At 33.6% G+C, this 15353-nt stretch overlaps 1 protein-coding gene and 1 pseudogene across 1 annotated transcript in view; one reads left to right on the top strand and one right to left on the bottom strand.

Moving 5' to 3' along the window:
* Window positions 1-15353, bottom strand: part of Mycbp2 (MYC binding protein 2, E3 ubiquitin protein ligase) — a 328854-nt gene that overhangs the window by 239229 nt on the left and 74272 nt on the right. Inside the window, 5 exon segments of the mRNA XM_023709607.1 lie at window positions 1746-1842; window positions 3202-3273; window positions 3491-3733; window positions 6878-7074; window positions 12594-12747. Coding sequence (XP_023565375.1) covers window positions 1746-1842; window positions 3202-3273; window positions 3491-3733; window positions 6878-7074; window positions 12594-12747 — 763 coding nt within the window.
* LOC111815268 lies at window positions 8511-8632 on the top strand (annotated as a pseudogene).

Here is a 15353-nt window from a genome sequence, read left to right as displayed (position 1 = left end):
GCTTTGGGTAATAATTTTCAAAGTGCTCTCTCAATCACAATCTTGCTAAGTGACCAAGGTAGAAATAAATCCTCTGTATTAGTAGCTATCTGTTTGGGGGTAGGGGTATGGAATCTCAATTTGGAATTTTTCTTCTATGACATTATCCTAAAATTACTTGCATAAGGAAAAAATAAAGTGTGAGTTATATAGCAAAAATGTGGAAGGCTCCAATACCAACAATATTAATCAATGAATGATGTCCTATAACATAAAAATGGTGTGACAAAATACATTTAATGGCCTGGAAATAGTCTCAAAATCTCAAGTAAAACTAGCAAGTTAAAAAAAGGAACATGTAGTATATGACCATTTTTTATAAGTGCATGCATATACCCATATGACTTTATATAGCAAATGTTATTTTTATTATGTTTATATGAATCTTATGCATATTTTATCAAAATTTTTTAAGATCTTAAGACAAAATAACTTATAAAAAATGGATAATGCTTAAAAAATTTCATAAAAATACCTGGAAATCATGCTATTTACAAAATTTCTGTTAAGGTTTGTGTTTTTCAAAGCTTTTCTAGGAAACAGATGTGAATTGTTTTATTTACTTTAATGTGATATCTGTATATTAATTTAGATAATTTTATAGACTGCAAAGTTCAGATAATGTTTGATGAAGTTGTAAAACTTCTTAAAACTAAGTGTGGGGGCAATTATCCTTCTTAATGCTTTTTTTTTAAAAGGTCTCACTTGTACATGGTCAAGTACTTAGAAGCAATCAACACTCTCTCCTTTCATGAATTTATTGACACATTAAACAATAAAATTTTAATCCATAAAACTTTAGAAAGTATGAAAGGTATACGCATATTCAAAATCTTGCAATGGACAGTATTTTACATTTACCATGTTTCACAAAATTTGAGACCAATGCCTCAGAATTTACACAGTATTGATTTGAGTGAAAAACTAAAAAATAAAGTGTGTCCAAAGAGCCTTATTAGAGCAGTATGAACAAGTGCGAATGATAAAAATTTTAAGAAATTCCTAGTGCCAACGAGATAGCTCAGTGGACTAAGCACCTGCTTTGGCAAGCACAAGAAACAAGGTTCAATCCCCAGTCCTGCATGCCCCACTAGTCCCACCCCTGGGGTGCACTGAGACAATGACAGAGTCCAGGCATGGTGGCGGTGCGCGCCTGAAATCCCAGTGCTCGGGAGGCTAAAAACAGGAGGATCACTACGAGGCCAAGCTGCATAGTGAGACCCTGTACCAAATATATACACGGAAAAAAAAAATAAACAAATTCTTAACTACTTTAACCTTTCTGTCAGAGAAGCTCTTTAAAATAAAGAAGGAAATTCAAGTGTACTGTTGTTAAAAGAAAATTAACCAGAAGATTTTTTGTATTAAGCCAGATGAGATTTTAAAGTTGTCATTTTATTAAGAGCCATAAAACCATACTAGTTCAGCAGCTGAAAAAGTCTTCATGGGATAAAGGTAAGGGATTAAGCCACGTACATGGAAAAAATCTGAAAATACTAGATATCATACATATGTCTGATATCTAATGTTCTGGTAAATTAACTTGATAAATACTATAAAAGGTTTATGTCAAAATTTTTAAACACATTTGTAAGCAAGTACTATTCCTAGAGAATCATTTTTTATGTGTCTAAATAGTCTAGCATACTCAATCCTATAAGTCACTTACAAAGAAAAAAACATAGTTGAAGCTAGTTCAAACATACCTGGTAAAATTACAGTACCATCTTGCTCCAGTGTTTCAGGGCTTATTCTTATGGCTGTCATGCTGTGGTTATTCACATCTCTATATAATAAATAACCCTGTTAACAAAAATTTTCCTGTGTTAAAATATTTTTTCATTACCAAATTCAGCAGAAAAGGCAACCACTTTGCTCCATATTAGTTTTTGAGGCAGACTAATCAGTAATATTGCCTAAATGATATCAAAGTTTAAAAATACAAGAGGAAAAACTGTTCACTTCTGAGAATCATCTAAACATAATATATTCTAAGGAGGATATGTAAGGACCATCTAACAGGTACACAACAGTACAAACATTTTTTTCAAAATGTCTACTATATTACTTCCCAAGTGGATAATACAAATAATCATTATTTCTTTGATAACTATTTTAAGGAAAAATATCTGAAATACATAGGCTGTTTCAAAATGAACATATTAGTGGTTTTATGGGCAATGATAAGCCACTGAAGAAACTATTTGTAATAATATAATTTCCATGGCATATTTCTTAGACAAATAGCACGCTCACAAATAAAATTTTCATGAGACATCTTAAACCAAGCTAAGTTTTAAAAGATAACTGGAGTAATTAATTTAATATTTAAAATTTAATTTCAAAGTATTCATAATAGCTAATACAGCAGATTATTCTTCATATAACAGTAAACTTTTTCAGTTTTCAAAAACATTTTCATGCATTATTTATCATTTTATACTGATAACAGATCCTATGAGCTCATTAAGGCAAGGTATTGAGGGAAATCTGTTATCCTTCCATAGGAGAGCTCAGGTGATATCTCTACAGAAACAGGAGGGAAGTAAATACTTCTGAGCCCTTCTGTCCATCTTTTATTTACTCTTCTACATGGGAAGAGGAGGAAATGTATCTGACTGCTGACCTAGTAAAAGGCTGACACCATATGTCTATGTTAGTCAGGGGTAAGATCACAGCATTAAGAAAGCAAAATGGATCGAGCAGCCTTCTTTCTTGGCTGATTCCCTGCATCATCACCATAGCTATCCATTGAGCAAGCCAAACATCTGAAAGTACTAGAGCTAGACTTAAAATGGAAGAGTTTGTTACACGCATCCCTAATTTGACATCAAGTCAAATATGTTTCCAATTCAGATTTGCTAATGATATAAGTGGTCTTTAAATTCCATTCTGAGGCTGAATTTTACAGTTAAGTGACAGAAGTTCAAGCAATTTAACAGAGTTACAAAAGTCATAGTCAGTGAGAAGCAAATCCCGATCTAAAATTCAACCTCTTATGAGTTCTGAGTCAATGTTTCCTGCACAACACTATGCCACTGCTATAGTTGTATTACTAAAACTACACTACTTCTGTTCAAATAGAACAAATATTATTTACTGATTTAACAAGCACATATTAAAAGACAGGGAAAGTGCAGTTCTTTGAGGACATTCTCCTACCTGAGCATAACCTAACCAAGACTTTTTTTCCTTTCTGTTTCTGATGCGGGATGTAGAATTATATATATGACCCTGTAAAACATCAAAAGTTAATCTAGCAACAGTTTCACAATTGTCAATGAAAAATAATATAAATTAATAATATTTAATGTTTATAGTTCAATTATAATTATTTTTAAAGAAAAATTACTACACCAAAATTAGACAGTGCATTTCACAATGAAGAAACAGAACATGAATTGAGTCTAGTTATAAATCTATGGTTAGGGACTGTAAGCAATCACATTACCCTGACTGTTCCACTGTATCCAGAGCCAATTTTGTATAATCCATCTTTGCATAACAGATAAAGAAAATATCCATCATTCTGGAGTAGACATTGATCATCTTCATCAACAGAGACTTCTTTTAATGGCCATTTGTGCATTAAAGCTGCTTTCTTAATCCCATTGCTAAACCAGTCCTGAATTTGAATTTTTCCCACTAAAACTGCCTGTACGCTCCTCTGGAGGGAATTTAGTATTGTTGGCACCTATCCAAAAGAGAAGAAAAAAATGAAAAGACATTTTTTTAATATTCCAAAGATGAAGCAGACCAAATAAAGATATATTTTACAATAATACATCAATTCTAAGAAATCAAATTGTCCAACTAAAAATCATTCATAAGAAGCAAATCTCAATTAAACATGCTTACTCTGAGGATTCAAAGTATATACCAATCCTATACATTTATACATTATTTCAAATTCTCTATCTTCACAAATCTATCACCCCTCATAGTACTTAGATTATATCTATCGTGGGTAACAGTCTTTCTCACCCTACAGTTGTGTTTTGTATTTTATCTTTCATATTTTCCCTCTGCATCTCTGTATTACATTCTGGATATTTTTCTTCTTTTATCTTTCAGTTCACTATTCCTATCTTCAACTAAATTACTAATAGTTAACCTGCCCTTAAATTTTATAATTATAATTACTTGATTTTTATCATTCTAAAAAGTTCATTTTTTTTCTTTTTCTAATCTTATTACTCTTCATATTCTCATTCTTTAGATATTTTCTCTTATTATTGTATTAAAATATATGTCAAACAGGGCCAGCCAGATAGCTCAGCAGACTAAAGTGCCTGCTTAGGCAAAGCACAGTGCCTGAGGTTCAATCCCTTGTGTGCTGTGCCGGCCCTACCCCTGGGCCCCACTGAGACAGTGATTGAGCCTGGGCGTGGCAGCACATCCCTGTAATCCCAGTACTTGGGAGGCTAAAAACAGGAGAATCACTATGAGTCTGATCTACATAGTGAGACCCTGTAGACCCTGTCCTAAATACATAAAAACAAATAAATAAATAAATAAATAAATTATATGACAAACAATTTAAGCATGTAAAATGTCAGGATTGATTTTGCTCTGTCTTTTTCTACTACCATTCAACAATGTTGCATGCCTTTTTTCCGTATGCTTTTTTATTAGTTTTTGAGCTCAAATGCAATAGTATTTTTATGTGGAGTCTTCGATGCCTGGAGTTTATCTGTCAAAAAAAGATTGTCTTTTTTAATAAATCACTTCATGTGCTACCATTCTCCCCAACTTTAAACTTTGTGCTAAGCTTTTTGGAGAAGATAGGCTTAGACCACAGAGCTGTCTCCCCAGCCCTACCGTGGCTGATTTTTAACTTAGTGTTTCAATCTCGGCTTGTATCCTCTGGGCGTCTACCCAGGAACTCAGTTCATGCGCTCCTGCTATGGCTTTTACTATCATTTCTAAGGCTACAAGAACTAAATAATGTGGAACCCTAATGAACTCATAAATATGAGGTCATTATACTATTAAAATCTGATGTATGATGTCTGAGTACTCATTATTTTATTACAATTTAAGGATTATTTCTATATTTTAAACACACATATATATACAATTAAACATCTGCAGAAACCTCAAAGCATGTCTACTGAGTATAGCTTGAAAATCACTGCATTGGAAGACTTTAAAAACAATTAAGGACCACAAAAAGGGATAAAAGAATTTCAAGCAGAGCAGAAAGAGAAAAAAGAGAAAGAGTTAAAAACTGGAGTGAGTGAGGGAATCATTTATGTTTGACAGAAGAGTTCAAAATTGAATAGGTTACAGAAAATTTCCAATATACTCCTTCTGTTGTTTTTGGGCTGCTAGCAGTAATTAAACAAACCCTTCCATCTGCTCTTTGGGCTATACAAGGAGCCAGAGAAGAGCAGATTATTGGGCCTTAAAACTGCAATTTCTTTTTGTCCTTTCTTTTCTTCTTTCCCTCACCCCAATTGTTCATTCCTTTGAAGCAGTTTCTTTCTCTTTTACTATATCTATTGTACCTTTCAGATTTTCTTTACTTTTTTTCAATGTCAAGCCCAGTCAAAAGAGTTAAATCAGTCGGGTGTGGTGGCACATTCCTATTATCCCAGCACCAGGCAGCTGAGGCAGGAGAAGCATGGGGAGTTTGAGGCCAGCCTCAGCTACATAGTGAATCCAAGACCAACATGAATTGAATAGTAAGACCCCCCTCTCAAAATAAACAAACAATAAATTAAATCAAGTTTATCTATAGAGAAAGTTATACCTCCTACAACTAACAATAACAGTGTATTCCACAGTCAGATATTATAAAGTTCAAATGTTAGCTGGATAACTAACATAACTCAAATCAACTTATGAAAACTCACAATCAACAAATCAAAAATAGAGCAGGTTGATGGCATATTCTTTCTTATCAATGAGAAAGATATTCAGATATGAAAGAATTGAAAATTCAGGACAAGATGGGTGATGCAGGAAAGGCATAGAGCAAGATAATGTAAAGAAAGAAGAGGCTATACTGTTAAAACAAGAATCAGGCTAAAGATTTAAGATTTTGCCAAAATCTGTTTCATTATCTTTATTGCTACAGAGTTACACTTATAGTTTAACTGATTATATTGTACAGCATTTGAATATCAACCATGCACAGATCAAATGACTATATAAGGAATGCGGAAAAGCTGGAAAATCCTATTAATCCCTTACTAGTTCAATTATTTACATGCAGGATAATCAAAATATATGCACAGTTTTGTTCATTTCTATAACAGGAAATATGAAAATGCCAATTTTATCAAATTTATTCAATATAAGAATTCACTGGTTGAAATTACAACTGCCCCAGCAATGCTTGGTATATTCAGTATGTGAACAAATGTGCTGTTCCAGTGACACTCACGGTAAACTATTGAGTGGTTAACAAAATTAGAAATAAAACTGTAGCTGGGAGCTAGGTATGGTGGCATGTACTTCTAATCCCAACATTCTGAGGCAAAGGCAGAAGAACTGTTGTAGGTTGGAGGCCACCGTAGGCTAAATAGTGAGTTGAAGGCCAGCCTGAACTACACAGTAAAATGCTATCTCAAAGAACAAAACAAAACTGAAGCTTGGGGCTGGGCATGGTGGTACACACCTATAATCCCAGCGCTCTGAGAGGCTAAGGCAGGCAGATCATAAGTTCAAACCCAGACTGGCCAACTTAGTGATCAGGAAGACCCTGTCTGAATATAAAAAATAAGAAAACTGCTCAGTGAGAAAACCCTGGATTCAATCCCTCTCTCAAAACACAAGAGGCCCTGTAGCTTGGTATCTCACATACTTCTAAGCATACTTAAATATGAAATACCTGAATAGTTTGGCAAGCATGGCTACCATTGTTGGTGAGGATAGCAGAGATGGCCTGAAGTGTCCTTCCTGTTTCTCCCCAAGAAGCCACTAGACTAAAGAGGCAGGCACAGGAAAGTGCTGTCAGGGACTGTCCTGTGCTGTCATTCATTCCAGTACTCCGAACAGTGATTTCCAAAAGGAGCTGGAAAAGAGACTCTGTGGATAAAACAGGATTCAATTATACTCATTTGATATATACAATACTGCATATATATGTTTGCTTCCTTGTCTCACTAGAAATGAAACTCAAGGCACCTAAAATACTTATGTTGTATTAGTTTCTTTCCCCCATAAGTTAAAATTTTCATATAACAAAGGCTTTAAAGAATATTTATTTCAACCTCTTGTTTTTGTAAATAAAGAAATGAGAGCTCAGGTCATATAAAATAATGTACTTGGAGGAATTCACATAGTCAAAAAACTAATCCTAGCAAATAATAAACAATTTTACTTTCAGATTATGAGTATATACTTCTTTTTTATTTTTATTTTTATTTTTTTTATTTTTATTTTTTTTATTTTTCAACAAATAATACACTGCATATATTCTTCTTAGTGGTTAATTGCTGTATAAGATGCGGACTTGTGATCCTATTTACAAACACCATTAGAACAAATTATTCTATTCATTAACAGAATGTAACTATATATCTATCCCAACCACTTTGAATACACAGATACAAAATGGACATTCATCTGTATACCCCATTTTTCTAAGTTCCGTTACTGAATATTATAGGTGTGCAAACTCAGCAAAATATTCTAAAAGAGTCCAGTAGCCCATAATAGCATTGGGTCTTCTGTTTCACTGGCAATGTCAGAAATTATTGACGTGAGTCCCCCACAGCTCAACTTAACAGCATGGCTTTATTTCTTATAATTTCGTCTTCATACTTTTCTGCTGGATGGTTAAGACCAAGGTAAAGCAGGACCTATGCAACAAGAGTTGTAGCTTTTTGGTCTGAGAAGGTCAGTGAAATGCCCTCAGGATTTGTCCTGAGATCCTGTACCTCAGATTGTAGAACCTTTATCAGTGCAGCCATGTGGATGAGTCACGGCCAATGGTTGGCCAATGTGCTCTCTGTGAAAGCCGGAGAGAGTATCTTCTCCCCATGTGACTCTCCTTAGGCCCACTCTATGTCATCGATCACTTTCCTCTTTGGCCCCATAATCTTCTTGATCAGAAAATTTGGGACACTACCGAGGTACATGAGTATATACTTCTTAAAATGTTCAATCTACAAAACTATGTGAACTTGCAAGATATCAAGAGAATACACAAAACATGCTATAATTTTTAATATAAAATTGGTTCATTTCATAATATGAGAACAGCTCACAATTACAGTGGAGGCATATAATACATTTATATCTCAAAAAAAATCTCTAAGTCAGTAAGACAGGTATCTTGTACCTTTAATGGATAATAAAATTGAGACACAGATAAGTTTTTTTCCCTAAATCATAAAGCCATTTTGTGGAATAGATGAAAAGAAAACAGGAATGTGTGAACAGCAGAAATCGTTACACAAAATTTACTAAACAACCCCACCCAAAACTGAATGCACAGATATGTGCATATACTCTTCAGCAGCTTTGCGCAGTGGCAGTATCGTAGCCAATGAGGTTTATCCGAGGGGAGATTATTGCTAATTGAAAACAGAAAAAGGACATTTAAAAATTTTAAAATAATCAGAGACAGTGAAAAAAGTCAGAGTAAGAAATAAAAGCTTAGACAAAGAGAATGTCTAAGTGGATGAGAGGACAAAAAGAGAAAGAATTAATTCACTGCAATTTTCTGAATATTGAAAGCCCATTTGTGGTTTATTTTACAACTCATAGAAAGCAAGGTATACCACACCATTCCTTCCCTTTCTGTATCTTCCCAAATTAAGTTCCACTTATCTTGCTTCCTAACTGATTCCTCCATTTTTCTCTAGCTCATCATATTACCAATGTTCTTTATCATCATCTCTTAATTGAATTATTAAAAAATATTTATAAATTGTATCTTTGTGCCATTTATTTTTGCTTATAGTCAGAGAACTAAAAATCTAGTTGCCTATTTAAAATCTACTCATTCCTTCATTAATTCCTTTTTCTCCTTTTCTCCCTCCCTTACCTGTCTTTTTTCCATCTATCCTCTCTGCCTTCCTTTCAGTTATCTTCCTTTTTCTCCAACCTTTAACCCATCCCTCCTATGTTTGTCCATCTTCTTTCTTCTGTTATTCTTCAGGTATTCCATCTTTTACTTATTTAGGAAATATTTACAAAATTCCCTCTGCACACTAGAAATTATTCTAGCTCATTGTGGTATACTGGCAAATAAGAAAAGAATGTCTCCATTTTCAATTATTCAATTACCACTACCAATCTTCTTCTAACTTTCTAACTTTATTTTTTCTTTTGAGTTCTTACACTAGGGAAACTACACGATATTTATACATCTGTTTGATTTCATTTAGGAGTATATCTTCAAGTGGCATCCACTTAACATGGCCTAAAAGGCCCCACTTGTCTTTACCTCCTTCCTCTCACTTTCTAGTCAGATGACTCGGAGTAAGTCATCTTCTTTTCTGTCTCTTAGCATTACTACATGCTGTCCCTTATATGCAGAACATTTATAACCTGGTTTACTCTTTACTATTCATTCTTCTTAAGTGTCACATTTTTAGGGCAGCCTGTTTAACAACTCTCAGAACTCCCTCTTCTTTCTTCCGTGCTATTTAACCACATTTGTAATTGTATATGTGTCCAATTTTCTAATGCTAAATTCCATAATAACATGATTCTGGTGTTTATTTGCTTGTTTGTTTTATAACTCACCTCCTTGCCCTTGCCAGGCAGGCATTGTGCCACTAAGCTATATTCCCAACAATTACAATAATTATATCATTCGCATTTAGTACAAAACATAGGAAGGCTTTTACACGTAAGTGAATATTTGAGAACATATATTCTAACCTTAAATTAGATAGACAGAAGGAAATACTTTTAAAAAATAGGTGATTTAAAAGTCAATCCATGTGCAAAGAGTTATGGTTTGTGTCTGGATGTCTCCTGGAAGCTTTATCCTGTCACGGGCACTGGGCTTTGGGGAGGTAGCTGAATCTAGTTTGTGACTGATTCACAGTTCAGTTTTGGGATTAAGGGTAGGTGATTGCTGGATCAGTCCACCGATTGATCCAGTAGATTGAACACAATATAAAGAACAACAGAAAGATGTCTGTTCCTGTGGTCTCACTGATTTTGCTATACTCTAACACTATGAACTGTTGTCCCTCTGCCGTGTGCCACTCTGCATTGGAAGCAGTTGGTTATAGACTGAAACTTCTGAGCTAAATAAGCTTCTTCTCCTTTAACCTTGGGCATCAGGTATTTTGTCTCAGCAATGAAAGAAAAGTAATTAAGACACCTGGTATAAACTGAATTATCAAGATATTCAACAGTAAGAGTATGACAAACATATTGTCATGAATAACATGAAAATAACCAAGTCGGAAAGAGAAACAATGGGCTCAATACTAGACAGAAGAAAAAAGCAAAGGTAAGTTTCAACAGAAGTTTAATATTAAAGTACTGAATTACTCCTTACTTCTTTAAACAAACAAAATCAAAATATTAAGTGATGATAAGTCCATATGCAGAAAAATACAAAGCAGTGAAAAGATTATAGATCAGCACTGAAAAGACAGGAAAGAAGCCAAAGAAAGTATATCAGCATTTGAAACTGCTCACAAGAAAATGAAAACAAATTAAAAAGATGAAAGTTATAACAGATAAAAGTTGATTAGGCAGAAGTATATATCAGAAGTTCAAAAGCTAATGTTAAGAGAAAAACATTTTAAAGGGAATAAAGGAATATTTGTGTAAACAATATACAAAAGTGAATGTACACAGAAGACAGAAGACCTCATAAGGCTGAGTAAAGGAGGACTGCAGTAAACCTGAGCCCCACACAGGCTACATGGTGAGTTCAAGGCCAGCCTGAAAGTGGTGGTGTAACAGCACCTGGGAGGCTGAAGCAGGAGGAACATTGTGAGTTTGAGATCAGTCTGGACTATAAAGTAAACTCAAGGCCAGCCTGAACAACATAGTAAGACCCTGTCTAAAAAACAAAAAGGCCATCCTGGACTATAGCCTGAGGCCCTGTCTTGAAACAAACATACACACAAACAAACAAACAAGAATAGTAGACCCAAGAGGAATGAAATTTTAGTATGGTACAGTCACAACAAATCAGAAATCTTATTTCTTGCTTCTGGGTAGTTCTGAACCATTGGTGGTACATGCATGACTGTTCTGTTGGGCAGCATGGGATACAGCATATAGGTTTTAATGGTTATTTTAAATATTTCAATTATTTGCTAACTGACAAATCAAAGATAAGAAAAATCAGCAGAATATTTTTAAACAAATCAAATCTTCAATAAAATGCTGTTAAACCAAGTAGTACATCATCATTTTAATATAATCACTATTGATACTGCAACAATAACCAAAAAGTGCCTGTTTCTTAATCTATGACAGTTTTTCCTCCATAAGAGCATTTAATAATTGTGTGTGGAGTGGGTGTTGTTGTTTCAAAAAGTTCTCACCTTGTTTTAACGTTCAGCAACCCCCTCCCCAACTAAAACAAAACAAAACCAAGCAGGAAAACTAACCACATATGATTGAAAAAGAAAGCTTTAACATGTAATTAGGTTCATGCAATTAGGTTCTCTACCTGCGTGTCTAATAAAGTATCAATAGCCACGTAAAGAAAATAGACTCAAGTGCTAGTCCACACCAACAATGTAGTTCTCAAACTAACAGAATCAAGACCACCCAGGAATTCACTCTAAAAGCAAATTCTTAAGACTTGCCCCAAATTTACTGAATGAGAAATTTCATAGGTAAGTCCCGATAACTCAGATACATGATAATGCTTGAGAACCACAGTTCTGATACTTCTGCGAATTTTCCTATCATCTCAGAAAGATATAGAAAATTCTAGACTGGAAGCCCATTACTGGTACTAGGGAAAAGCAACTAACCAATTAAAAGTCACGCTTCCACTTATATTTCTATTCTTTAATATTCTTTAAGTAAAAGTCCCCGCCTTGTTTATAGGATTATGCATTCAGTCTAGGTCCATGGCTTGACAGGCAAGCATCCAAAAAATTTAAATGCACTTCAAGGAAAGTCATTTCGTATTGAAAAAGACTAAGTCAAAAGCTATCTCCATACTATGAATAGATTTTTAATATGAGAAATATAAAACACATGCCCCCTCTCTCTTTAGAAACTAATTGTACTGTTCTGGGTTTACAACAATTTTTCTTTTCCTTAGTTTTCTAGAAAAATAAATTAGAATAAGTGAAAGATAGCCACTTTAGGCCAAAGGCTGAACAATTTAAGGCAATGATGACTTTAAGAAATCATTTATGGATTCCAATGATTTATATTTTGTTTTTTCTCAATCATCACAATAATCAAGGAATATCTGTACATGAATTATAACTACATTGAAACAGCAAAACACATGGAAATTTCTATCCCTGCTGTTTTAGTATCAAACAGAACGAACTCAATTTGTGAGATTACTCAGATGGACTCTATTACAGGCAGCTGTGTTTGCTTTATGAGAAAAATGATTCACTTTTAAAGATATCACTATAGCAACTAGCTCTTACCTAGGACATCGGGGGGCTCTGACTGGAGGCCTTCCGGCTGCTGACCCTGAAGCACATTCAGCAGGGCTTGGAGACTCCTCAGACACAGAGATGGATGTGAAAAACGTGTCTCCTTGATCAATTCGAACACTTCACAAAGTCCAACCTCAATAATCTATTTAAAATGTTTTAAAAAGTATGTTTTATAACCTGTAAGCCAGCAACATTTTCCAAAAAGTCTAGCTGATACAACTGACATACACATCAAACTTCACGACAATATTTAAAAGGCAAAGCAAAAAGGTACACATAAAAATTTTTTAAAGTGTATTTAATGTGAAGATTTTCAAAAGCCACAAGTTGCATGGTAGGCTCAAAACTAAACACACTATTTAAAAGGCAGTTTTAGGACAAAGAAGCCAAAATAACACAGAAGGAAAAGTTTAAAATAGTGAACTTCTGTAAATTATAGTCATTAAGAAGAAACAAATTGTATTAACTTACAAAGTTCATTTTGTTGCACTCAAGTAAAACTAAGCATGGTAATTGCTAATCACAATCACAGACACAACAGAACATATAGTAAAAATAAATAAGTAAATACAAAAATAACTTTAAAAGGAACCTTCATTCTAGCCCTTCTTAAAGTGATATAACCACATTATTATTTACACATGTCCCTTTTTCTTATAAAATGATAAAAATAAAAACTTCTCAATGAAAAAATCAACTGCACCTTTATTTTATACTATTCTTTGCTGAAACCAAGAATTTGACTACATTTAGCTAAAAAGATAAATCTATAATAAAAGACTAAGAAAAAAATTGAAATAAACTGGCATAAGAATATATCTTTAGAAGACTAATAAAAAAATAAAAAATGAATTTCCACTTCTCAGTCAGTGTGAGCATTTTAAAAACAATTTTTAAGACCTCTTATCAGGAGGTATTAAAATACATTGGTTGCACAATTAAGTTCAAAAAACATGAAAATAAGACTAAGGCTGAAGATGTATCTGAGTTGCTGAAATTTTTATGTTAATTCATACATTAAATAAATACTTCCTGAAGAACTGACTGTGTTCAACTCACTATAAAAAATAGGTAGATGTAACTACACCTTAGGGAAAATGAATGAGGATCCAGCCTAAAACTCTGTCATAGCATTTATTACATTATAGGGCAACTATTTTTGTTTCCACCATCCATCCATTTATGTGGAAAAAAAAAAAAAAAAACACAAAATCAAAAAAAAAACAAAAACAAAAAAACAGGAATTCAAAACTACTATATTTTCCAAACAAGGAAAATATAGGATGAAGTGAGTTGCAGAAAAATGAACTGCAATTCTGATTATCATCTGTAAAGTTCCTAAAGAATATAAATACAAGTGAGAAACCAAAACAAGTAGTAGGATTATTTTTAGCAAAGTCATCTAAAATCCAAACAGGCTTGACAACAGCTAAGATTTTACAAACTATATTGATAAAACTTTTCACTTGGCATATCAACTTCTTTTCCTGGAATAGACTAGAAAATTAAAACATGCTAAAATGTCCATCTGCTCATGTAACTTAAAGAAAATAGAAACCCAAAGTACAAAGTATGGACTTCTACTCTCAAGCCAATGAGAAACTAACACATTCTGTCATTATTTAAGACTATTTACTATTAACAATGACTTTTCTTAATGCTAAGAAGATTCTCCACAGATGACATTTTTGGCTAGGATTCATTTACATAAATGTTTCCTTTAGTAATAAAGAAATTACTGAACCTTGCCAGAAACGGTAAGACTGCTTCATGAACAGGTTATTGAGTTGCTGCTTCTGGTAATTTAAAGTTTAAAAACTAGGCAATTCAGGATGGCTACCAAGGCACATAGCGCTAGTAAGACCTAAGATTAAGCTTGGTTACAATGGTCAGGACAGAGAGTTCTCCATCTGTAAACTCTTGCAATTGGAGCTCTGTCCTTAGAACTCCTTACTTGTGTCTACGTCTTCAAAAGTTTGACTATTTTATCTTCCAATAAAGTTTCTTGTCTTTGGTTCATTTTGATTTTATGCAGGTACATGATGATAGACAATCTTCTGCATGTGTATAACCAGTTCTCCCAATACCATTTGTTAAAGAGACTATCCTTTCTGCAACATATGCTTTTTGTCAAAGATCAGATGACTAGATATGCCTGGGGTTGTTTCTGTATTCTATTCTATTCCAGTAATCCACACATCTGTTTTTGTGCCAATATCATGCTGTTTTTATTATTGTAGCTTTGAAAAAGAACTTGAAATCTGGGATTATGATGCTTCCTGCTTTCATCTTATAAATCAGGACTGCATTTGCTATTTTGGGTTTCTTATGGCTCCATACAAATTTTAGGATTGTTTTCCTAGTTCTATGAAGAATGCTGTTTCATATGAATTTTAGGATTATTTTTACCAGTTATCTAAGGAATGTTATTGGTACACATTAGCACTGTGTTTTGGCAGTATAGCCATTCTCATAGTAATGTGACTGTCTCTCCAGGAACAGGGAGTATTATTCCATTTTCTGATGTCCTCTTCAATCTCCTTTCTTAGAGAACTAGAGTATTAATTTTAATGGTCTTTCATTCCTTGGTTGAATCTTAAGGCATGATGTTTTATTTATTTATTTTTTGTGAGGCTATTGTGAATGATATTTGCTCTAATTTGTTTTTGTGTGTGCTCATACAACATTTTAATTTTCACACTTTTTTTTTCTTCAAAGTTTATTGATAAACAGCAATGAGACAGTTTC

The sequence above is a fragment of the Octodon degus genome, unplaced genomic scaffold (genome assembly GCF_000260255.1).
Source record: "Octodon degus isolate 3935 unplaced genomic scaffold, OctDeg1.0 scaffold00013, whole genome shotgun sequence".
In the NCBI taxonomy this organism is placed as follows: domain Eukaryota; kingdom Metazoa; phylum Chordata; class Mammalia; order Rodentia; family Octodontidae; genus Octodon; species Octodon degus.
The sequence above is the reverse complement of the archived record's forward strand: the minus strand, read 5'-3'. Positions and strand labels throughout refer to the sequence as shown.